This window comes from Vanderwaltozyma polyspora, genomic scaffold (assembly GCF_000150035.1).
Source record: "Vanderwaltozyma polyspora DSM 70294 KpolScaffold1033 genomic scaffold, whole genome shotgun sequence".
NCBI classification, from domain to species: domain Eukaryota; kingdom Fungi; phylum Ascomycota; class Saccharomycetes; order Saccharomycetales; family Saccharomycetaceae; genus Vanderwaltozyma; species Vanderwaltozyma polyspora.
Window position 1 is genome coordinate 1 of NW_001834673.1, and position 25762 is coordinate 25762.

Below are 25762 nucleotides of genomic sequence, written 5' to 3' on the forward strand. Positions count from 1 at the left end.
TTTTGGGATATATCCTAGTTGATGAATATAATCTTGAACATTTTTAGAACCAATTCTACGTAAAGTTTCGTCTGGAGGGGTACCTAAAACTTGTAAAATTCTGTTCAGTTGGTTGACGTAATCTTTACCTTTAAAGATCGGTTTTCCACCTAAAAATTCAGCCAAAATACAACCAGTCGACCAAATATCGATAGCTTTTGTATAACCTTGATAACTTAACATAATTTCAGGAGCACGGTACCATCTTGTAGCCACATATTCTGTTAAGAATTGATTGTTTTCTACGGGGTTTTCCGAATAACCTCTAGCTAACCCAAAATCACAAATTTTAAGCTGACAATCAGCATTTACTAGTAAATTACCAGGTTTTAAGTCACGATGTAAAACATCAGCAGAGTGAATATATTTCAAACCACATAATATTTGGTAAATGAAACTTTGATAATGAGCATCTGTCAAAGACTGGCCTGATTTAATGATCTGATACATATCACACTCCATCAATTCTTCATACAAATATAGACCATTGAAAGAGCCATCATTATTGAAAACAATATCCAGATCATACAAACATGTGATATTCTTATGACCCCTGAAATGTCTTAACAATTTTAACTCACGCAAAGATCTTTTACAAAGTAAAGTCTTTGAGAAAACATTTGTAACTTTCTTTATAGCAACAGTTGTGTCATCAGCAGCTTCAGTGAAACGAGCTGAACATACTACACCATATGCACCATGGCCAATTTCTTTGATCAAGGCAAACCTTTTGTCGACTGTAAAGTCTTGATTAAAAACCTTGAATGTATGCCTTTCTATTTTCTCCATTATCAAACCAACTATACTATCTCTTTTCAGACTCCTGATATTTCCCCCCTTTAAAAAAAGCTGTGTTACTTTATTCTATAGAACCTCAACCACAACCTAACACTTTAATACAATGAACCTTCTTACAACTATCCAGTAGAAACTGAGGTAGACTAAAAGTATTGAAAGAATTTAACAATTCCAATATTTAAAGCAATCTTAAGCCTGTTAACGAAGTTCCTTTAAACTAAATCAAAATCTTGATCTGATTAGAAACCTTTTGCAATGCAAAAAAAATAAAATAAAAACAAAATCAGGATAAACCAAAATAGACTAAAACAAAACCAAAAAAACCTAATACAGAAAATTAATCGATATAGTCTCACTTAAATCAATTCAACACGTATTTCAGCTAGGGCACTCTTAGTCAAATCCTATTGTATTTTTTTCGAATTTACTGTTCTTATTATAAGGTAAAAACCCTAATATAATTTGTCTCAAATAATTTTGACAGATACAGCCTATCAATGTACCTTATTATATATATTTAAATTTCCAACAACAAAAACTTAAAGAAATATTATTTCTCTTAAGGCTTAATGTATCTCCAAACTAAACTTACTAATGGGATTGTATTTATTCATCTACATTTCCCACTCACCACTGCTAACTTGCTATAAATCAAAAAATTTGATGCATTTTTTAACACGGCCAAAATTTTTCAAACAGCCAAAAATTCCAAAAAAAGAAAGTAATTCCATAAATTTGATGCTATTTTTAGTCTCACAATTTGGGAAATACAGAGACAAACGGTCCGTCGTTTCTTTTATAAAATTGAAGATATTTCCTAATTAGGAAAGAAAGGCTTATTTCTTTAACGGTTGATGATCAAATCAGTTAATTAATCAATGAGATACAATTTTTGATTGGGATCTCTTCTGTCATTATGGTTATTGCTTTTGGGTAAAGGAGAAGGAGTTGCCTAAATATCGAGTGTCACAGAGAACCTTATTTTACTACATCTAGTTTTTTGTAGAAAGTTTTCACCTTTTCATTAGCTCTTATTCTTTTTGGATTAAAATTTACTACTTGTAGGTTCTCTTTTGATGTTGCTCTTGACAGGGCAACGTACACTTGACCAGCTTCGAAAATATTGCTTAGGTCTACTTTCAGACGTTGGATTGTTTGTCCTTGTGATTTGTGGATCGATAGGGCCCAACACAACATAATTGGTAATTGCGTTCTTTGCAGCCCGGTATTACTACCTGGTAAATCAACTACAAAATTATCTGGTAACATCAATTCATGATGGAATCTTGTTGTTGTAATTGTCCATCTAATTAGTGGAAATACAGGTTCTTTTTCTGAAATTGTCACTGCTATGTTTATCATTGTTTCTAATCTTTCTAATCTTGACATTGGTCTTTGATTTAATTCGTTTTTGAACTCATTCGACTCTCTATATACGGGTTTTCCAATAACTTTACTCACTAATCTCATGTCTCTAATCGCTTCTTCATCCATGTACCTGTATAAATCGTTCATTTTTTTTTCAAGCTTCTGGGGAATGAAAAATAATACCTTACCCAATGAACCATTAACTAATTCAGATTCAGGTTTGTTCCTTAACATCATAACTTGAGCATCTTCTTTTAATGTTATTACTTTTTCTACCATCACAGAACTGTCTAAAAGGTCCATGTACTCTTTTGGAGCTACATCAATGCTAACAAACTCATATAATTTGCCTGGTAATGATTGCAATTGCCTAGAGTTAGATGCTTCGACTTCCCTTCTAGTGGCATATAATTCGGTTGGTCGAATTCCATCTTCGTAATTTATTTCTCTATTTAAAGATCTAATCGTCTTTACCATAGCTGGCTGAATTTCACCAAATCTGATAGAATTTAAGATTTCGATTAATTCGTTATCTTGTTGTCTAAAAACTTTTGTTAGTAGAATTGTCTTTTGAATGCAGGTTGGCCACATTTTACTTTCAAAACAAAATTGTGACAATTCATTAATTTCTCGTTTTGGTACAGGAGGTAATTGAAAGAAATCACCTGTAAGTACTAACTGAATGCCACCAAATGGTTTATTGTTTTTCCTAATTCTTCTTGCAAGTTCTTCTAGTTTATCTAAAAACTTCCCATCAATCATTGAAATTTCATCAATAATCAAGACTCTTGTATTCCTCCATGAAGCCAACAGATCAAATTTTCTTTGAATTCTACTCAATATCCTATCGATAGCACCTGTACCAATACCGATCCCCGCCCATCTATGTAAAGTGACACCGCCGATGGTTGTTGCTGCCAGACCCGTTGATGCAGTTATTGCGACGTATTCTTTCCCATAAAGTTGAGTTAACCTTTCTATTACATTTCTAAGAATAATAGACTTACCAGTACCTGCAGAACCTGTATAGAATACGTTCATTCTTCTTCTTACAATGTATTCTACCACAGTTTCTTGTTCTTTTGTCAACTGTACTAATGAAGTTGTTGGCTTCCTAGCAGATGTAACAGAACCACCTAATATTGATTTTTCACGTTTAATAGGCTTTATTCTTTTATGAGAACTTAAGTTCAACCCATGGAAAGAATGTCTTTTCAACGGATTACTACCAGAAATAGTCGAATCTTGTGAAGATGAGAATTGAGTACTAGTTTGCGATTCTGAGAAATCACTACTATCTAGATCCAAGTTTCTAGTGAAAGATAATTGTCTTGAACTACTATTATTCGAGGTATAAGAAGTAATTGAATTGAAAGTACCTGATTCCTCATCTTGTATCATTGTATGGGATACAGTAGAAGAATTCGACCTTTGTAATAAAGGAACTCTCGTAGGAGTACCACTTCTTTTAAAATTATTAAAAGTTTGACCTTTAATCAATTTCTTGAATTCTGAATCTGGGTCACACTCTTCGTCGAACGAACCTTGAGAATTGAATAACATTGATGATTTCGAATTCACATTCCTATTTGATATAGTAGTTTTCGAATTAATAATAGTTTGACGAGTTTCCTGGATGGAATCTTGAATCACTACGACATGTTGCTCTTTCTTTCTAGCCTCGTGTACCACCTCTTCCTTAACACGATTGCTCCTATTAAAGAAAGAAGCAATCGATTTCTGCTTCAAAGAAAGTTTCTGGTCATTAGAACTTTTGACATTGCTAGGTTTGCCTGACCCTCTTTTCATACCTAATATATATCAACCCTCGAAACTGCCAACAAACAAACAAACAAACAAAATAAATAAATAAATACGCTGGTCTTAAAACTCAACCACAGACTACCAATCCAATCCAACAACTATTAAATAACCTTCAGCTCATCTCATCTCATCTCATCTCATCAATTTTAAATATGTAAACAATTCGAATATTTTTTTCCTCCCATTGATCTATACAATTTAAGCTATGCTATGGTATATACATATATTTTCTAAATAACAATTATAACTATGACAGTTTATTCAAGTTCAATGTCACTATCATCATCGAATACAGATCGTGGTGGCATTGCAGTTTTAAATTCTTGTATATCTTTGTCATCGTCTTGATCAAATATCACATAACTTGCTCTTCTTTCTAAAACTATTGATCCAACATTACTACTGACAAGATTGTTATTATCGTTATTGATATTAAGGTTGTTATAACTAGTTGAAGTTTCAGAAACATGTAATACATTGGTATTTGGTTGATCTTCACATCTAGAGTAGTCAAAGCCAGGAGGTGGTGAAGTTGGTGGTGATACTAGAAACATTTTATCACTTTTTGGTACTTTTAAATAATCTTTAGTTATATTTGTAATGGTATCAGTTAGAGAGAAATTAAAAGACCAATGGTCAAAATGAATTGATCCTGTGGTAACTAAATCTTTTGCAATTAATCTCGACGGACATACTAAGATTAGTCTTTTAAAGCTATGGATTTTAATCAATTGTATTGGGTTTGATACTTCAACTTGAAATTTTAATAGTATTGTCTCATTTAGCCAATGGACCAATCTTAAAACGTTGTCATCTGTTGTAACTGATAGAGATGGATCAATCGAACTTTTATTGGTGACTATTACAGTATTAGTAGACATATCTTATGAACAGTTTGGACCTTGTTATACACTCATCCCATATGTATATCGATCATAAACAGTTCTAGTTAATTCTATTAACTGTCAGTCTAGTCCTTTTTTTAATATGGATTTAAAAATTCGATTTAAAACATATTTAAGCTACTTTAACAACGATGGATTCTTAATAAGAATACTAGTTTGTACTAATCTGTTAGACTAGCACCCTGTGAACAAGTGATATATAATTGAAAGGTACCTACTGTATATAGTTTTATTTTTAGTTTGCCTTCTATTTCGGTTTCTGTCATATTATTACTTCTAACCAGAGCTATCTGTTTCTGATCTGTTCTTAATATAACAAGAAAGGTTATTTCAAAGGGTGATACTATAACGATTGGTTTTACAATTTGTTGGAGGAGACAGATGTATTCATCAAGACTGTTGTCTCGAGGTCTACGTGTACCTGCAAGAAGTCTGAAACCTTTTATAAACCCATTAACAAAATCTATATATTCATTGCCAAATACCATTTCTTATCCTGTATATAATAACACTAGACAATTATTCACTGAAACTTCTCACAGATGTGGTAAATGTGAAGCTATTAAATCAATGGCTAAAAAGTATGTATATGTATTTGTCATGTTTCTTCCACCTTTAAAACAATAGTTACAGAGATCCATCGTCTGTGTCTTCAGCCTGAGTTCCAATGGAAAAGTTACAATCTTTGCAAAGTAGCCCATAGACATATATCAGAAAAGCCACACATGTACTTAAGTAATCAAGAATTGCAACCAAAATAGTTCAGTCATCTCTAGAAAAGGACAAGGGGAAGAGTTTTACAACTTGATAGTTTTAAATCTTTCTTCGTTGTTACTGCAAAAAACATGTAATTAAGCAGCAGCATCAACTCACAGCCTATTAAACTTGCGACAACAAGGGACAAACCATACACTAATAGTAATAACTATCATTGACTGTCAAATGATAGTTTCAATCTCATTGTGATCACCCAACGTCAAACTATAACATCATCAACAACTGCTGATTTATATATCAAATTGCCCTTTTCAAATTGGACTATCACCACTTTAACAAAGAGAAAGAAAAGGTTTAAAAGTTACTGCAACAAACCAAGAAACAAAGAAATAGAAAGTGGTTTAGTTGTGTACAATAGGAGTTGTAAGGCTGAATTGAAGTGATCTGTAGCTAGTTGGTCAAAAGTTGTATCTTTGAATTGTTAAGGATTTATTCTTTTTGTTTAATCTAGGCTTTTTTTACTTTTGTTGTTTAATATACTAACAGAAACCTTTATTTTATTTTAACACTTGGATTAAAAAAAAAATAATAATATTGATATGTCTAGTTCAATTGAAAGAGAAGTATTGCCAAGCAATGTTCAACCATTGCATTATGATTTAGAAGTTGAACCAGATTTTGAAACTTTTAAATATTCTGGTAACGTTAAGATTGATTTGAAAGTTAAGGACAAAACAATTGATAATGTTAAATTAAATGTTGTTGATATTGATGTCCACTCTGCTAAGATTGGTTCTTCAGATGCCAAAACTATTTCAATTGATGAAGATAAACAGATTTTATCCTTAGATTTTGAAGATGGTGTTGTTTCTAAGAATGACCAAGTTCAATTGGAAATCTCATTTACTGGTAATTTAAATTCTAATATGGCAGGTTTCTACAGAGCTAAATATGAAGATAAGTTAACTGGCGAAACTAAATATATGGCCACCACTCAGATGGAACCAACTGATGCAAGAAGAGCTTTCCCTTGTTTTGATGAACCTAATTTAAAATCTACTTTTGATGTGACTTTAATTTCCTCTCCAATTTACACTCATTTATCAAACATGGATGTTAAATCAGAAATTGAACAAGATGGTAAAAAAATTACCAAGTTTAATACTACTCCAAATATGTCAACTTATTTAGTAGCTTTCATCATTGCTGAATTAAAATATGTTGAAAATAAGGATTTCAGAATTCCTGTAAGAGTTTATGCCACTCCTGGTAACGAGAAAGATGGTCAATTTGCTGCTGATCTAACTGCTAAAACTTTAGCATTCTTTGAAAAATCTTTTGGTATCCAATATCCATTACCAAAAATGGATAACGTTGCAGTTCATGAATTTTCTGCAGGTGCTATGGAAAACTGGGGTTTAGTCACCTATAGAGTCGTAGATTTATTATTGGATAAGGAAAATGCTACTTTAGATCGTATCCAAAGAGTTGCTGAAGTTGTTCAACATGAATTGGCTCACCAATGGTTCGGTAACTTGGTTACTATGGACTGGTGGGAAGGTTTATGGTTAAATGAAGGTTTCGCTACTTGGATGTCATGGTACTCTTGTAATGAATTTGAACCAGAATGGAATGTCTGGCAACAATATGTTACTGATACTTTGCAGCATGCTTTATCCTTGGATGCCTTGAGATCTTCACATCCTATCGAAGTTCCAGTTAAGAGAGCCGATGAAATTAACCAAATTTTTGATGCTATTTCCTACTCTAAAGGTGCTTCCTTGTTAAGAATGGTCTCTAAATGGTTAGGTGAAGATGTCTTTATTAAGGGTGTATCCGAATACTTAAAGAAGTTTAAGTACTCAAATGCTCAAACTGAAGATTTGTGGACCGCTTTATCTGAAGCTTCTGGTAAAAATGTTAGTGAAGTAATGAACACTTGGACAAAGAAAGTGGGTTTCCCAGTTGTTTCTGTTAACGAAGATGGAAACAAAGTAACTTTCACTCAACACCGTTATCTATCAACAGGTGATGTCAAACCTGAAGAAGATGAAACTCTGTATCCAGTATTCTTATCCTTGAAGACTAAGGAAGGTGTTGATAGCTCATTGACTTTGAATGAAAGATCAAAGACTATTGAATTAAAAGATTCTGAATTTTATAAAGTCAACAGTGACCAATCTGCCATCTACATCACTTCATACTCGAATGATAGATGGAATAAATTCGGTAAACAATCCCACTTGCTATCCATTGAAGACCGTACTGGTTTAGTAGCTGATGCCAAAGCTTTATCTTCTTCTGGTTATACTCCAACTACTAACTTCTTGAAATTGGTCTCTGACTGGAAGCAAGAAAAATCTTTTGTTGTTTGGGATCAAATCATCAACAGTATTTCATCAATGAAGGCTGCTTGGTCTTTCGAACCAAAAGAAGTAAGAGATGCATTGGAAAACTTTACTATGCATTTGGCTTCTGAAAAGGCCAAATCATTAGGATGGGACTTTACAACTAAAGAATCTTTTGCTGACCAACGTTTGAAGGTTGCTTTATTCGGTGCCGCTTGTGATTCCAAAGACCAAGTAATTGAAAAGGCTGCTTTGGAAATGTTTGCTCAATACAGTGCTGGTGATGAAAAGGCTATTCCTGCTTTGATTAAACCAAGTGTCTTTAATGCTGCTGCTAGAGTTGGTGGTGTTGAAAACTATGAAAAATTGTTCAAGATTTACAACAATCCTATGTCTTCTGATGAAAAATTAGCAGCTTTAAGAGCTCTTGGTAGATTTTCTGATCCTCAGTTATTAGAAAGAACCTTAGGTTACTTATTTGACGGAACTGTTTTGAACCAAGATATCTACATTCCAATGCAAGGTATGAGAACTCACAAAGAAGGTATTGAAGCTCTTTGGGGATGGATGCAAACCAATTGGGACGAACTTGCAAAGAGATTACCACCAGGTTTATCTATGTTAGGTTCCGTAGTTGTCATTGGTACTTCTGGTTTTACATCTTTGGAAAAAGTTAAAGAAGTTAACGAATTTTTTGATAAGAGATCTACTAAGGGTTTTGATCAAAGTTTAGCTCAATCTTTGGATACCATTACTTCCAAAGCACAATGGGTTAACAGAGACCGTGGAGTGGTTTTAGCTTACTTAAAAGAAAATGGCTATTATAAATAAGCAGAACTGTAGAGGTACGTAGGTAACTTTTTCAGTTCTTGTTTCTATGGTAAATAAATCTGTATGTTTTTATCTAAGAAAAACGAGAAAATATTGATTCACAAGTCATTTAATGTAATTTAATTGATTTGATTTCTATGTCTATATGTAAGTATAAATTTAATTTAAAAAATATGAATCATAAATCATGAGTCGTGCTGTACAATTGTCAAGTATCATTTATACCTTTTACGATACCATTTATAAACTTTCCAATAACCTTTTGGTACACCTAAATTATTTCTATCCATAGTCTGTCTTATAGCTATCAGCTCTTTAATCGAATATAATCTTTTTGAAGAAGGTTTTATAGATGTCGGTAGTTTCAAAGAAGAAATGTTGCTAATATCCAGTCTGTTCAAATAATATGATTTGAAATTTGATTTGTAATCAATAATTGGGTATAAATCTGCATCGTTGAATTCTGATGGGGAAACACCTATTTCACTTCCTATATAAATATTAGAGCTATTGCAATTGTAGAGTTTTCTATATCTTGTGAATATAGTTAATCCAAATACAAGACCATAAATAACAGAAACAATCATAAACCACATAATAAAGTATTGAAATCCTTTGATCAACGTATTCCAACCTTCTGTATCATTGTCAATGGAATATAGATCATCATCTGACGAGTCGACACCATCTGAATACCATTCCATAGCCACCTCTTAGGATAAAACCCAACTGTTTTTTTTATTTCTTATTTTAAACTTTCAATGTGAATTTATATGTGTATTTTATTTTATAGTTGTATATCAATTCGAATTGTATTTGGGTGTGTATAAATATGTGTGTCACTCGTATCAACTCTCTGTAAAGCTTGGGTTTTTTCAATATGTGACCCTAACAACACTATTACTATAGATAAATCAAAACATTGGTCGAGACGTTCCCTTAAACTGTTTGAAATTGACCTGACTGGCACACACATACACACATACACACTCTCACACACATACATACATACAGCTCAAGGTTCATTGGCCAACTAGCAAGTCCACTTTCACAATGAAGAACATCATTGACTAAGGTCAACGATATGCATTTGTGTCAATAACGATATCCAAACCAAGACCTTATTAACAAGGAATATCAAAGGTGAATGAACTCAAACATATTTTGTGTTTTTAACATATCCCAAAAACCCAAAACACACACACACACACACACACACTAAACCCAAAAACAATATAAGCAGAGTGCCCACAAGTATACGAATTTAACTCAAAAACCCATTCCAATCCATTCCAATCCAAAACTTTTATAGTTCCATCAATAGATTGAATCCAATCGATCAATTATTCTCACTACTAAATCAAAATCTCAAAGGCTCTTGATACCAATTTCTACCCTAAAATAACCAAACCAAAACCATAACAACAAATTCTTTCGATATATCAAGTGAATATCAACCTTCAATAACCTGATAATCAACACTTCAACCCAATCAACCAAAACAATCTACTAAAATCAGGTTGTTTATTAAATAGTTTCATCTCATCTCATCTCATCTCATCTCATCGCTGATTCAATATTTTCTTTTTTTCCAACCTTTAAGATATTACCCCGGATTTAACACTGTATCTCCATTCCTTTTCGAAACTGGATATTTTATAAAGTTTGAAAAATTATTGGTTTCGAGATTATATACGTATATAAGGAAGGAGGTTATTAATCAATTATATATACATAAAAGGTTCATTTTATTTAATTTGAAGTCGATTTCCAGTTTGCTTGAGGTATCGGAAGGACACATTCATAGGTTGTCTTTTAGGATTATATTTTTTTGTTATCAGATTGACTAAATTTGAGACGGAGCAGTAGGATCAATTCTTAAGACAAGGATTTATTTAAAAAGAAATTACATTATGGGTATAATTTGGAATGATTCCCCAGTAGAGAAAGGGGATTTAGAGGTCGATTTATGTCTTTTCGACTTGGATGGTACCATTGTCAATACAATTGAAGCTTCTGAAAGTGCTTGGAAGAGCATTTGTTCTCAGTATGATGTCGATCCAGAGGAATTGTTCAAGTTTTCTCACGGTACGAGAACCGTAGAAGTTTTAAATAAATTCTTCCCAAAATTGGACAACACTGATAATAAAGCTGTCAAAATGTTGGAAATGTCAATTGCAACAGATTACAAAGACCAAGTACATCTGGTTCCTGGCTCGAAAGATCTTTTGTTATCGCTGGATCGGGATACAGACTCTGGTGAAATCTTTAATGAAAGAAAATGGGCTATTGTCACTTCAGGCTCTCCATATTGTGTATTCTCTTGGTTCGAGAATATCTTAGAAGAGGTAGGGAAACCAAAAGCTTTCGTCACAAGTTTCGATGTCACTAATGGGAAACCGGATCCTGAAGGCTATCTTTTGGGTAAAAAACAATTATGTGACGTTTGGGATTTAAATTTCGACAATACAACTAGTACTGTAGTATTTGAAGACGCTCCTGTTGGTATAAAAGCTGGGAAAGCAATGGGTGCTTATACCATAGGTATCACTTCTTCTTATGATAAAAATATTTTATTCGATGCTGGTGCAGATTTTGTAGTAGAAGACTTAACTCATGTTTCAGTAGTTAAAAATACTAAAAATGGTAAAATTATCCTAAAGATTTCAAATCCTTTATCAAAGGATTGATTTGGAAAGGATAATTGTAACCATTTTGTAATGAATTTTTTATGAATATTAATTAACGTTAGACAAATTATCTAAATGTGTTTCTTTTATAAATTTTATATAGTTAATTTACGTATTTTGTTTGACTACGATTAATGTCCTTCCACATTGTCTGATTGGGTTCACTATCTACAAGTATAACTGTCCATGCACCACCTCTCATTTGATTTTATTCTCTTTGTCGGTGCTAGACTGTTCGGTTTGAATGTAATTTTTCTCGTAATAATGATACAATTCAAAGCATACCTCAAATGCAATTAAATATATAATGATCCATTCTAAAAATGTACTCTTCCTTTCATTAAGCACTGCCAACAATGCTCGAGATTCATCCGTAGAATAGTCTAATTTGCTGTTCAATATGTTAATCCGTGGAACTACATCTAGATATTTCGATACGTTCTTGTAGATCTTCTCTAATTGTGGTTCACTCCAATATAAATCTGGAGTTTCGATTATTTCAGAATATAAATTCAACTTGCCTCGAATTAAAAATAATCTACCGATTGATTTTAGAAAATCTCTTTCATTAAGATTCATTTTTTTCCCATTGGATACTGATTCTGTGATAATTCTCGATCTATTGATATGCTCCTCTAATGCTGATTCTAAAACTGCCAACGAAGTACTTCTCGATATACCACTAGAAAAGGCTGCTTTATCCAGTAGACCTGATGTTTGATCGATAGAATTGATAACAATGACATCTTCAGCTATAAAACTGGCTTCATTCGCATCCCCTGAAGGTAGTAATTTCAAAGTCGTTTCATCTTCATTATCTAATTCAATAAAATCTAAATCTTCACTCTCATATTTATCGGGTACTAAAGGGTTGATGATGGCAGATTCTATCAATGGTAATATATTGTTCGTTAGAGTGTTTTCATCAAATCCCCAACTGACAACTGACCCATTTTGTCCCAACACCATAATATCACCTCGAACCCCATCATATATATATTTGAAAGTAACAATCTCATTTGGAATCAAATTCGAAGGTTGTAAACCATTGAGGTTAAGAAGTCCAATTGCTTTACTTAAATCGTATCTTTCACCGGTAGTAATTGTAGTACATACCTTAACTTTATAGTTCGTTGATAGATTTTGAACATTCCAATCTTTCTTCAAATGTTGTGCCTTGGAATATTTAGGAACAAAACTTCTTCTAAGATATCTTGAAGGATTCTGCTGTATACTTCTTGGTGATCTAACCATCTTCATCCTGATATAGGGAATATCATCTTCAATAGTCTTTTGTTCGCTATAGCAACGTTTGGCTGATATTCGAAAATTGCATTGGTTTATTAAAGAAGTTTGACTTAAACAACGATACCATCTGAAGCAGGGTTTAAGATTGGTGGTCGTTAACATTTAGATATAGTTGTTGGTTTCAATCATATCTCATTATAGTGTATTACCAATTTAATCAGGTATTTATTTTTAAAGTGTACGGTTTAAATAGGAGCGGTTTTCTTAGCTGAAAAATTGTCTAGTAATAATTTTGTCAGTGATTAATAAAACTACCAGTAAAATGCATAGCATAATGCAATTCAATGATATAAATACCAAACCTAAAATGGGGGGTACAGCTTTACTGAACGATTTATTTGAATTATATAGTTTCATATATATTGTAAGTGGTAGGATAGCTCCTAGCGATAATTTTGGGAGAGACTGGAATGTATATATCTTGAATCATCAATCTTTGTATTCATATTTTAAATCACCAGCAACATGACTCCAGAAGGATTTAATGAATTCATGTTGTTCTTTTTCGTTGGATCCACCTCTGATAGCAAAATAACATCTTCCATTAAGTGAAACATCCCAATTGTTAGGATTACCATTGACAATCAGACCCCCAGTTTCGTTAAGAATACACCAACCAGCACACACGTCCCAGCACCATGGACCACCTTCCCAGTAACAATCCATCATACCAGTAGCAACGTAACATATATTCATTGCAGCGCTTCCTAGACTTCTGACACCATGTATCAAAGCACCATCTTGACTTAGAAGATTCTTACAGGTTTTGGCCTTAATATCGAAATTGCCACTATCATCTCTCTCAGAACCACTTTCAAACCCAACTAAAGCTTTTTGCAAAACTAATGGTCTTTTAGCTACTTCAATTGGAGTTCCATTTAGGAATGCACCATTACCTTTGGATCCATGAAATAACTGGTTTAAGTGAGGATTGAAGACTACACCAACAACCGGTTTTTGGTTTTCTGATAAACCTAAGGAAATACAACTATAAGGAAATCCATGTATGAAGTTTGTTGTACCATCGATTGGATCCACAATAAATGTTGGTTCATTTGTTATCTTGGTTACACCTTTAACATAACTCTCCTCGCCAATGAATTTGAAATTAGGGTACTTTTCTAACAAATAATTTTTCACTATTGATTCGACTTTCTGATCAACTTGAGTGACTAGATCAACTGAGTTTGCCTTGTCTTCATATGATTCAAATTTTGTTCCTGATTGAACTTTGATAAGAGGACCAACTTCCTCTTTGACTAAATTAATCAATGCATTTTCAATACTTTTCAGTTCTTGCTTAGAAAGAGCCATCCTTGAAATTGAATATATTTGAAATATTCCGCGATAGTATCAACTCTAATACCCTTTACGTAGCTAACGAAATGAATACTATAATAGATAGATCAGAAATGAAAATATATCCTAACTAAAAATTAGACCATTAGAGTGTAAAATACTATTACATCCTTTAAGATCAATCACATGAATTGTTGCACCTCTAAACTTCGTGAGAGATGCGATCACCCAAATTTATTTCTCGATACAGTCAAGAGCAACAATTTCTAGAGAAATGATTGTTCAATGAAGAATCTAAGGATGAGTCGTGTTGGATTTAGATAGCTCGTGTGGAATCAATCTAGTGGAATCTGATGAGGGTAATTAACCATGGGAAGGAAGTAATGCATACGTACAACTATGATATGAGATGAAATGGATACTATAACCAGCGTTAAAGATACTTTTGGACATATTGATCAACATAACTAGAGAGCGATATAGATATATTGAATTCTTGTATCAGTCATCTACAAAAGCGGTTGAATGTAAAATATTTGTGTGTCACTAAAGAAAAAATATATCGCTTTCTCTTAAGTTTTCAGCGCTCTATAACAATGAACTGGATGATAGATCAACTGGTTAAATAATTCCAACTAGGTTATCCATTATATAATAATTCTGTTCAATAGTAATAACAACGACTGCGATTTAACCCAACTAATTAACAGATATAATAGAATAGATAGCCTGTCATTTAAAGTTACCCTACTATCAACCTCCAAAATGAACTGTTTCCACGGAGATTAGACGGAAACTAGAATCCCATTTCCGTATTATATCCTATTCATGAACTATGATCACAATCACGTGATCTAGATATTCCTTTCAATCTCCAAATTTTGAGCATAACCGCTAGGGATTATCCCCTTCCCATCTCACCAATAGTAGATATATCAAATACCATTACAATATCCATTTTGTATATCCAACCAACAGAGCAACCAGGACTTTTTTAAAGAATAGATACCATTTCATGTTTTGCTCTGGCTGGCTCGACTAGGATTACCTCCATCCTTCATTGTAAATCTTACTATGACCAGAAATATATTACGTCAGTATATTATTCAATCAACTAATTGATATATAAACCAATGAAAAAATTTCATTGACTTCAATCGAACCTGTTGTTCTCATCATACTCTCATTAATTACAATATATATTAGTGTCTTTTGTATCGTTTTTAAGATACTCAGCTAAGCAAATTTTCGTTGTCGTCCTTTATTTATAAAAGATAAAACAGCAGTCAAGATCTTCAGTTTGTTGGTCTTTCACTAAAGAACAATCAAGAGTCAACGATATAACGTCTGGATGTTTAAAATTATTCCAAGGTCATTTTTAAGTGAGTTTGTTTTTATTTACATTGATACACTTCGCCCATGTTCAATTTGAAGTTTGTTTGAGGAGCCATTAAGAGAGGTAATGATCCTCTTTTAGTATTACGTTTCAGAAACCGTCATGAATCTAGAAATACTATCGATATATCGGTCTGTCTCTAGTATGTTGCCATCAGGTTCTAGTATGTGTTGCTATACTTTGAATATTTTTTAATGGTTGTGCCTTTTGGTAGGAATATATGGTTACAAAAATTGGCTGTCTTCATTATACATTTGTCCTAATGCAGAGAAAAATGGGTAGCGAAAAATGTCCTAGTTTTGTTTATTTTAGTTCTTTGATCGTATAAATTATAAATTCACGCAAACTTTCCAAATTAGGAAAATTCGTTCTAAGATCGGAATCAAGATACTTCCTATTTAGGATACTAACAATGTAGAATCCAATTCGGTTTCGAAAGTATTTTTTTTTTCAGTCTGGCAACAGTGATGAAGATTTGTTCCAGTTGTTATGCAGGAAAATGTGAGACCTCATCGATTTCCCAGGTTCAAGTTCATCTCATTCTTGGGTTTACAGTTTCCTTCACTAATAGGAACCTGTAGAAGCAAGTTCTACCGAAATTTAAAATAATAAGAAAAAAAAAGACTAAAAGCAAAACAGATTTGATATTCTTTCTTTATTGTTCATCGAATCTTCAAATTTCATTCTCAAGGGTACTATTTAGTGCCAACGGAATTCAAAACTTCAAAAGACACACACACACAGACACACACACATATATATATATATATATATGTTCTCAAATACTGTTTGTCATCTTAAGTTTAGTTGAGACATACAATAGTAAAAGAGGCGAACCTAGGAACTACTTGAGTATCAAGCCGGCCTTACAGGAATAAGGATATGCGATTTGGAGACTTTATTACTGAGTCTGCAATTCCAGAATGGAAGGGAAAATACATCCAATATAATACAGGTAAAAAAAGGTTAAAAGAATTTGCTGAATTGTTAAGTAAAGAGGAAACTTTGGAAGATTCTCAGCATTTGATAGAAGCATTTCCAACCGAGTTTTTGGGACCAAGTCGTCCATTAGCAACTTCTGATAGAGGACATAGTCACCCAAGATTTTCCAGATACTCTTACCTACAGAATGAATTCATACGTGAATTCATTGATCATTGGTTGATTTCCCAAGAAATTTCAAAATGCAATGATTTTTTCTTATGGTTATTAGAGCAATGCCAAAATAGATATGAAATGTTACAGAAACAAGTACTTCTATACAAGAGACATGGTGACTTATCGTATTCTGTTCATGGTTCATTGCTAGCAAGCCAAAGATCATTTGTAAAAAAAGGTACACAGAGCTCATATGGTTCATTAACATCACTTCTCAAATACGCAGATGAACAAAAAGCATCATGTTCCAAACAAAAGCCCAAGAGTGCAGTTAAAATGACTTCAAGAGTAAAAGAGTTTTTAAGACATTCTAACTTATTACCTTCCATTCCTCAATCATTAAAACATTATTTTAGATTTACATCTACCGAATGTAGTTGTGCCAGTACTCAGTTCTCTGATATTACCATAATAAAGGCGAGGAGAATGTTAGATGATGCATTGTTAGAATTATATCTTTACATAGAATTGGTTAGAACCTTTCGAAACGTCAACGCAACTGGTGTAAGGAAAATTGTCAAAAAATTTGACAAAATTTGCAAAACTCACGAATTGAAATATGTGATACAAGATGTACCTGTAAAATTTATGATATTTCGTCAATATATCGACATTTCAAACCAATCAAGAGATAACAAGCCAAACCAAGAATCAGGAAGGAATAATGTAGCAAATTTTTTTATTGACAATGAAGATCCTTTAAAAGTATGGGAAGATCAAATAAAACATTGGTATACTGTTGATTTATCATGTAATCCCCAAGATAGAAAGAAACGAAATGAACAATTGAAAAAGCTTTCTTTAGAAGATAAAGTTAATGAGCGGACTATACATAGAAGTAACAGATCAATTGTGCAGATGTTTATCGGCGGTTTAGGAATTGGTTTCAGTACAGCAATTGTATTCTATATTTGTTATTGCTTGAAAACAGCAAATTCCAAGTCTGTACTTTATATGCGTTCCATACTTCTTCCATATTGGGGAAGTTGGTTTTTGATATATTTTGGTGTGCTTCTTTTCTTATTAGATAGTTATATCTGGCATCGTACTGGCATCAATTATAGATTTATTATGTTCGGAGAAATGTCACAAAGGAATGGTTCCCATTTCTTCAACCACGATTTTTCTACTTCTTTAATATCCTTGCATTTTTATTTTTTGGCATTTTTTGCATTGATTTGTGCAGTTTGTGCAGGTTTAAGTTTTTTCAAAATTAACCTTCTATTATATGCATCTTCATTTTTAATTATTTTATTTGGATTATTTTTCCTTCCAATAACTTTCATCCCATATTGGGACAAATTTAAGAGATCGAAGAGATGGATTATAGTGGGATTGATTAGATTAGTATTTTCTGGTGCATTTCCTGTCGAATTTGGAGATTTTTTTTGGGGTGTCGTATTTTGCTCTTTAACTTATTCACTAGCAGAGATAGCAGTATTTAATTGTCTTATTTCAAATACTGACAATGATTTGTGCCGCCCAATAAATCAATCTTCTGCAACTATTTTATCGTGTTTACCAAATTTTTGGAGATTTCTGCAATGTTTAAGAAGATATGCCGATTCAAGAGATGCATTCCCTCATTTACCGAATGCAGTGAAATATGCTGTAGGTGTGGCATTTAGTTATACGTTTTGCAAGTTTCGACTAGCAAAAGATCATTCAACAACAAAGTCTATTTTTATTATAGTGTCATTGGTCAACTCATGTTATACTATATTCTGGGATCTTCTTATGGATTGGTCTCTTTTCCAGAAATCCTCAAAGAATTTGTTTCTAAGAGATGATCTATATCTTGCTGGTACAAGGAATTGGAAAACCGGTGAGTATAAATTTACAAGAAGACTGTTTTATTATATTTGTATGATTATTAATGTCTCAATAAGGTTACAATGGATAGTATTTATCATATTACCGATTGATATGCGTAGTAATGAAATCACCACATATGTATTAGCTCTTACTGAGCTGTTTAGAAGAGCAATATGGATTATATTTCGTGTTGAAAATGAACATGTTGCAAATGTACAATTATACAAAGTCACAGGCGAGACTACACTACCTTATAATATTGCAGAAGATATTTCAATAGACAACTATAATTACCCACAAGATTATTCACCACTATTTACCCCTATCGATCCAGATCAATCTAATATTTCAGCATGGAAATCACATAGGGAACAGGAACGTTCATTACATAATTCAATTAAGCATAGAAGGGCATCTTTAATTGAAAACCTGTCAAATAACATGTATTGGGCGCATACAACAGATTTTCAGAGACCCCGTGCATTTTCTACTATTTTGCAAGGTTTTAATGAAAATGAAAACAATAGTTAATAGAAAGTTACGATATTTTAAACAATTCTATGTGTCATTATGTAATAGTAAATAATATAAACAAATTCATTCTTGTATCCATGTTTTTATTCCTAACCTCTAAGTCAAACGACAGAATATTGTTGAACTTTAGCATAACTAGGGGGATGCATTCTGCGATAGATACTTTTAGATGCCCAAACCGGAAATACAGATACTGCTAAAATAAGAATTAGTTCTGCATAAAATTTTAGGGTAGTAAAGTCCGATAAATCAAAATATTCTGATAAGAATGGAACAGACACTACATAGATAATAAATGTTACGATTTCAGTAATTAACATTGTTTTGTTCCATGTAGATATTTCTAAAGCGACCATAATTGTTTCATTTAAAACTAATGCAGTAAAACTTAACGCCACTAAATTTAAGAAAAAAGTTTCATTAACGCCAGTAAATACTTGAGAAAATAGCTGAATAATACAACCTTGGTAAATAGACAATGTTACCCATACAAAAAATGTTTTGTATGAGAGACTCTTTCCCTCTATCAGATCCTTATATAGCTCTGGATATACTTTAACCAGGGATTTCTTAATATCAGTATCTAAAGTTAAGGAGAAAACTGGAGCCATGGTGTAACAAGTTGCATAACCAACCATTAGCCACCCTTGGTAAAGGGCAATAGGTTCAAATTTTGAACATATAGAAAAGACTGCCTGACATATTGCAATAACTAGGCCTCTGTGCATCACAAATTGTGACAGTTTAGCAGATCTTTTGTAAGAGTTTCTACCATGCCATAATAGCAATTCTGTCAAATGACAGAACTGTGTTATAGAGAAATCAGCAGCAAGGGATGCTTGTTTACCTTCCTTACCGACAATACCAACACCAACATCTGCACATTGAATCATACTAACATCATTACCACCATCACCAATACAACATACTCTTTTTCCAGTAAAATCTCTAATAAGAACTGCAATATCTGCTTTTTGTTGAGGTGTGCAACGACATGCAACAATTGAAGGTAAATGTATTACAGCATTAAAAAATTCAACCTTATAATATGTTAAGTACATCCCTAAGGATTCACCATCAATCAGAAGGCATGCATTTCTATTCACATATAGATATTCCAGATGGTTTAATGCGTTTTCTGGCTTATGCAACTTGGTGATTGTGTGCACATATTGACCTCTGGATATTAATTTAGCACTGATAGATACACAGCGCGCAGTTTCGACTTTATCACCAGTTAACATCCATATCTTAATACCAGCATTTCTCAATAATTCAATAGAAGATTTAACATCTTTTTGTAGCTTATCTTCCACACCAGTCAATCCCAACAGTTCCAAATCATGCTCTAAAAATTTTGAAACCACATCAGACATCTGGGATTCTCTATTATTCATTTCTAAAGAAGCCTTGTTGTATTGTGAGGAAAATTGTTCATATACTTTATGTGACAATTTTTTTCTACCAAAAACTAACGTTCTTAAACCTTCACGAGCCATATTTCCAACTTCTTCATCTAACCAAGTATTGCTGCTTACTATTTTTGACATCACACTATCGGCACCTTTTTCCATAAACCAGTATGTATCATTCTGTTTATCTAAAACTATAATACCCATACGCTTCGAATCTGAATTAAATGGAAATATATGCAATATATCATATTGGAATTGTTCGTTAGTGCTGTCATGAAGTAATGTCATTGAATGACGATCTCTCTTGTATAGTGTAAGACCAACCTCTTCCGTATATTTAACTATCGCAATTTCATCAGGCGATGCTGCTTGATAAGTTATTTCATCTTCAACAGTCGTTGGGATGACATTATGACAAATTGCCATTGAGAGAATCATATCGCATACTCTGGAATGGATCTGCTTTCTCGAAGCAATGCTGTTTGTACCATTCATTGAATTATTAACGAAATTTGAAACATATTCTGTGACAATATCTGTTGTTTCAGTAGTGTAAGATACAGTACCTAAATGAACTTTGCGCAATTGCATTTCATTCTGTGTCAACGTACCAGTTTTATCACTTAACAAATATTCGATACGACCTAAATCTTCGGGAATTGTACTCGTTCTAACTATAGTTTCAGGTATGGTATTATCATGCTCTATCTGATAGGCATATACTGATTTTGCTAAGTCTAAATTAACTCTTAACGATACTGGGATAATGGTGGAGAATAGAATTAGGTATCTCATAATATCGATATACCAGTCCTCATTATGAAAACCTGCAAATGCAACTAGTAATATCGATAAAGCAAAAACCGATACACATAATAGTTTTGAAAGAGAGTTAATTTCTAATTCTATTAAACCAGTCTTAACAGAAGATTTTGTTGTATTCATTGATTGTCTTGTGTCCCTACCTGTATAGACGACGCAAGCGATACAAGTACCACTTGAAGCAACTACTGTGTTTGCCCACAGAGTGTTATCAATAGTTAAAGGGGATGAAATGGAATCTGAAAGATCCACAGCGACCTTTCCTAAAAAACTATGAATTGATTTTTCAGGTGGAGATGCGTTTATCGTAGTTTTTTCAATCAGTTCACTTTCTTGTAGTGACTGTGTAATTGGTGGTGCGATTCTTAACTTCCAGTCCGTTTCCCCATCCAATTGATCGGTTTTGATAAATGCTTCACCAGTAACCTCACTAGTCTGTAACAAAACGGAGTCAGCAGGAACTCTTGATCCTTTTTTCAGTCTTATCAAATCTCCAACTCTCAGATCTTTACTGGTAACTTGGCCATCCTTTTGTAATACTTCATATAGCTCATTATTTAATTCTTTGTCACGGCTCCTCCTTTGAATGTCGTCAGTAGCCTCTTTTAACATTGTAACGGTAATAACAAATGCTAATGGCACTATATATGAGGATAAGTAACCAATTCTTAGTACTGGAACAGCCTGAGATAATGCAACAACTAGGAAATATAGATTAAAAAAAAATTTAAACTGTTCATATAATAGTATTGGAACAAACGTTAACGGATGATACTTCGCATTAGAAATTTGATTCCCAGAATATGGCTTTTTTTGATTTAAATGAGTATTCCCAGGTTTTATAACCCTTTCAGTATTTTTATTATTTATTCTTATTTGTGAATTTCTAGATTTCAATTTCTTTAATCCATCACTTATTCCTGAACTAATACTTGATAGAGCTTTATGAAAAAAATTCCTTTCCTTGGAAAATCGATTAGTAAGATTATTCACATCTGCAATTGTGTCAAATGAATCTCTATGTGGATCATTTAACAAAGGACGGGTATTAGAATGTATAGACTTACGAATAGTATCATTATTATCTGATTCGGTTCCTGAAATGGTCCTTAGCTCAATTGTTTCATTATGATTATCATTATTCCATTCATCGCCCTTGTAACTACTATTATTAATATCTTGAGTTTCAAAGGTATCCCCAAGGTTATTAATATGAATGTTATCTAAAGCTTCATCTAGCGAATCTGTACTATTACTTTGCCTAATATTATAGTGTAGCACTTTATTCCCATTGTTTGGACCTGGTGGCAGGGAAAATGCCATCTTATACAGATATTATATCTTGCCAGATCTTAAACTACTAATCTAATCAATAGAGTATGCAAAGTAACCAACAAGTTATACCCTTTTTATCATATTTTTACATTTATTGAAACACTAACTTATATTTAGGCTCAAGTCTCTTATAACTAAACCTTCGTTAGCCTTCATTTGATATTTTGATACATGTCGTGAAAGATGATAATAATACAAAGAATTATTGGCGTCACAGTGACAAAATGGCGCCAGTAATAACTGACACTTCGCCTATATTAAACCAATTAATGGTTTCCAATTCTAGAAGCAAGTTACTCTAAATCTCATTTCATATAATACGATGAAATGACTAGAATTTAGAACAAATTAACATGATACACTATATTCCTTTTGTAATTTGGGGACTAATATACCTAGTCTATTCTGAAATTTAAAATTCTATAAAAAGGTTATCGTTAAATAAGTTATAAAAAGTTTGAATGGAAACTCTGGTAACGAACAAAATATTCAAACACATTTGGGCCTAATTTCTTTTGAGTAGAAGAAGTAATAACAACCAAAGAGGGAGTAGTTTGAATAGGGGGAAAAGGGGGTTGTTAGAATATGATCGTTTAAAAAAAGCACATCAGTATTCAACGACCAAAGTATTTTAATTCTAGTGGCCTCAAGATATTGTAGATAATAAAAGCCCAACTACTTGCTAATTCAAATCCAATGTCACCGCCATCTGTTCCAATTAATCTTGCGATGTTACCTACCCAATAACTTTGCGCCATACCTAGGGCGATACCAATAATGGAGATACCGAATGCAGTACATCCTGCTATACCAATCGGTAGCTTATCCCAGCTGTTCCAATCCTCAGGGTTGTAACCTTTGAAACCACGTCTCCAAATAAAATGTTCAGAACAAGCAATACATATATACACTGCCAAATAATAACTAATGGAATCCATGAAATTAGTTAAGAATTTCTCAAATTTGTAGTAAGCAGGAATTGCAATTGCAATTACAGCAATATTACCCAGTAATGTCCAAAACACTCTTGGCACTTTTGATAAAGGATTCCACAACGACTGTGCGGATAATGCAATGGAGTACATATTAGGGATGTTAATGGCTATTGTTGATAAAGCCAATAACACACAGCAGAATTGACCAAATCCACCAACAGAGTCGATGGATAAGATTGCAAAAGTCAATCCACCTACAGAATATTTGTCATAATATTCTTTCCAAACAGGATCGTTGAAAGTTCCCATCGCAGCAGCAGCACCTAGAATTTGGGTGAAAAGTAAAGGAATTGTCAATCCCACAGAAACAGAGAAAAAAATCTTATATTTGTTAGTATTTCTTGGCATGTATACGGTATAGTCTGAAGCATAGGTAGCCCAACCGGCAGCAAACCCATAGATGGCACTTCCAAATGACAATACACCTCCAGCGGTGTTGGCACCTCCACCCCAAGGACCATTTGAGAAATTGCCAGATCTAGCCAAACGAGCAATAATAACTAAAAAAACAGCAAAATTTGGAATCCAACAGTATTTTTCATAAGTATGAATAACCCTATAACCAAATAATGATACCATAATAGTACCACCAATAATAATCAAGACACCTGCCCATGGCGGACAGTGATGTGGGCCAGGATTAACAATACTAATCAATTGAGCTGATGCAATAGTATTAATAATACCCCAGCCAGCACAAGCAATAACATTAATAAAAGCAAATATCCTTGCAGTTACATTACCAACTAAAAATCTTGATAATACCATCTGCCTTAAACCAAATTCAGCACCGAATACCGAAAAGAACGCAACCGGTGCCATACCTATAAGGTTGAAAAAAATAATGGTTAATACAGAAGTACCAAAATTTAATCCATAGGCCAATGGACCAATAACACCTAAAGCGTAAGAAGCTACTACCATGTTTGCGGAAAACCACATTGAAGCTGCATTTAAGACAGAATTATCATCTTTTTCATCATCAGTAACAGGTTCGATACCTTTTGTTTCAGCATTTAATATTGAACCAATTTTATTGAAAAAAGTAAAATTTTTTAATGACAATTGATTATTGATGCCAGACGATGTATCATCTAACTCATCATCTGCTGTATAATTAAATTCTGTAAAAGGTTCCTTTTTTTCGCTGGCAATGGTTTTATGGGTCACATCGTGTGACTCACTAGAGTCTGAATAGACAGAACCTAGTAATCCAGGATTGCCTTCGATATCTAATTCGGTAGATAATACTCTATCTTTGCCAACAAAACTTGACGACATAATTAAATAAAACTAAACTAAACAAACAACGATTGAGCCAGAAAAAATTTAAAGAAAAATTTTTTTTTCTAATTACAGTAGTTAAAGAGAAAAAAAAATATTAAAATCTTAAGCTGACACTGACACCAAATCTCAAGAAATATTGGAAAACAAATCCAACTAATTCAATTAGGAGTTGAGTTTGACGCCAACTGATTGCACCTATGAAGAATGCTCTTAGTACTTCCCTTATACAAACAATAGATATATAACGTCAAGATGTGATTATAAGTTTGAAAGACACTTGCATATAATCAAATATTTCTTATTATATATATATAGTTAGTTTAAGATTTGAAAACAAGGATGTGGCATGTTGGTTTAGCTCTTCCGTAGTTGGACTGGTTACGTCGAGATGGCAATTTCGTTCAAAATTAACTGTCGCCAGATAGAAAGAGTATCAGAATCAATTTCTATAGTTAAAAAAAAACATGTAAAGAGTTTCTCCTGAACAACGAGACATGGGAAAACTGTGTTGTGTTTTTTCTGTCTGGTCTATTTTGAATTGTTGTTTAGACTGCCGAAATGCAGCATTTCGATATCTCGATTTTAGGTAGCTACTTATAACTGAAAGTAAATCGACAAATCGATCTATCTTAGCTTCTTGTTGCAGCAAAATTGTGCGTGTAAGTTTAAAACGTAGGTGTATGTATATAAGACATATAATTATATATGCAATTCAAAATAGATGCCAAACAGCACTTAAGAATATGTAAGTTTAGCATAATCTAATGTAAGTTGCTGTGCTAGCTGTCTCTTGGTCGACCGGCCTGTTACTGGGAAATATAGGGTGTATAGGAAGATGGGCAGGAAGTGCAGCTTGAGGGAGATATGGCAAAACTTGG

General features: G+C 33.1%; 10 protein-coding genes across 10 annotated transcripts; 3 read left to right on the forward strand and 7 right to left on the reverse strand.

The window, feature by feature from the left end:
* Positions 1-828, reverse strand: SLT2 (mitogen-activated serine/threonine-protein kinase SLT2; the record flags this gene model as incomplete). Its single annotated transcript, XM_001645506.1, has 1 exon — positions 1-828. A coding segment is annotated over one exon (828 nt), but the record flags the coding sequence as incomplete, so codon positions are not given.
* A 987-nt stretch (positions 829-1815) lies between these two features.
* On the reverse strand, positions 1816-4014 carry RRM3 (DNA helicase; the record flags this gene model as incomplete). The annotated part of the gene is made up of 1 exon (XM_001645507.1): positions 1816-4014. The coding sequence occupies one exon, from the start codon at positions 4012-4014 to the stop codon at positions 1816-1818; it is 2199 nt and encodes a 732-aa protein (XP_001645557.1).
* Positions 4015-4286: 272 nt separating this feature from the next.
* Positions 4287-4910, reverse strand: RCN1 (Rcn1p; the record flags this gene model as incomplete). The annotated part of the gene is made up of 1 exon (XM_001645508.1): positions 4287-4910. One exon carries the CDS (start codon positions 4908-4910, stop codon positions 4287-4289), a length of 624 nt encoding a protein of 207 aa, XP_001645558.1.
* Positions 4911-6250: 1340 nt separating this feature from the next.
* Positions 6251-8830, forward strand: APE2 (metallo-aminopeptidase; the record flags this gene model as incomplete). The annotated part of the gene is made up of 1 exon (XM_001645509.1): positions 6251-8830. The coding sequence occupies one exon, from the start codon at positions 6251-6253 to the stop codon at positions 8828-8830; it is 2580 nt and encodes an 859-aa protein (XP_001645559.1).
* A 1913-nt stretch (positions 8831-10743) lies between these two features.
* Kpol_1033p5 (HAD family hydrolase) lies at positions 10744-11520 on the forward strand (the record flags this gene model as incomplete). Its single annotated transcript, XM_001645510.1, has 1 exon — positions 10744-11520. The coding sequence occupies one exon, from the start codon at positions 10744-10746 to the stop codon at positions 11518-11520; it is 777 nt and encodes a 258-aa protein (XP_001645560.1).
* Positions 11521-11718: 198 nt separating this feature from the next.
* Positions 11719-12930, reverse strand: MRX10 (Mrx10p; the record flags this gene model as incomplete). The annotated part of the gene is made up of 1 exon (XM_001645511.1): positions 11719-12930. The coding sequence occupies one exon, from the start codon at positions 12928-12930 to the stop codon at positions 11719-11721; it is 1212 nt and encodes a 403-aa protein (XP_001645561.1).
* Positions 12931-13257: 327 nt separating this feature from the next.
* INM2 (inositol monophosphate 1-phosphatase INM2) lies at positions 13258-14142 on the reverse strand (the record flags this gene model as incomplete). The annotated part of the gene is made up of 1 exon (XM_001645512.1): positions 13258-14142. The coding sequence occupies one exon, from the start codon at positions 14140-14142 to the stop codon at positions 13258-13260; it is 885 nt and encodes a 294-aa protein (XP_001645562.1).
* Positions 14143-16405: 2263 nt separating this feature from the next.
* Positions 16406-19027, forward strand: Kpol_1033p8 (SPX and EXS domain-containing protein; the record flags this gene model as incomplete). The annotated part of the gene is made up of 1 exon (XM_001645513.1): positions 16406-19027. One exon carries the CDS (start codon positions 16406-16408, stop codon positions 19025-19027), a length of 2622 nt encoding a protein of 873 aa, XP_001645563.1.
* Positions 19028-19131: 104 nt separating this feature from the next.
* On the reverse strand, positions 19132-22590 carry Kpol_1033p9 (uncharacterized protein; the record flags this gene model as incomplete). The annotated part of the gene is made up of 1 exon (XM_001645514.1): positions 19132-22590. The coding sequence occupies one exon, from the start codon at positions 22588-22590 to the stop codon at positions 19132-19134; it is 3459 nt and encodes a 1152-aa protein (XP_001645564.1).
* Positions 22591-23216: 626 nt separating this feature from the next.
* Kpol_1033p10 (uncharacterized protein) lies at positions 23217-24878 on the reverse strand (the record flags this gene model as incomplete). Its single annotated transcript, XM_001645515.1, has 1 exon — positions 23217-24878. The coding sequence occupies one exon, from the start codon at positions 24876-24878 to the stop codon at positions 23217-23219; it is 1662 nt and encodes a 553-aa protein (XP_001645565.1).
* Positions 24879-25762: the final 884 nt, after the last annotated feature.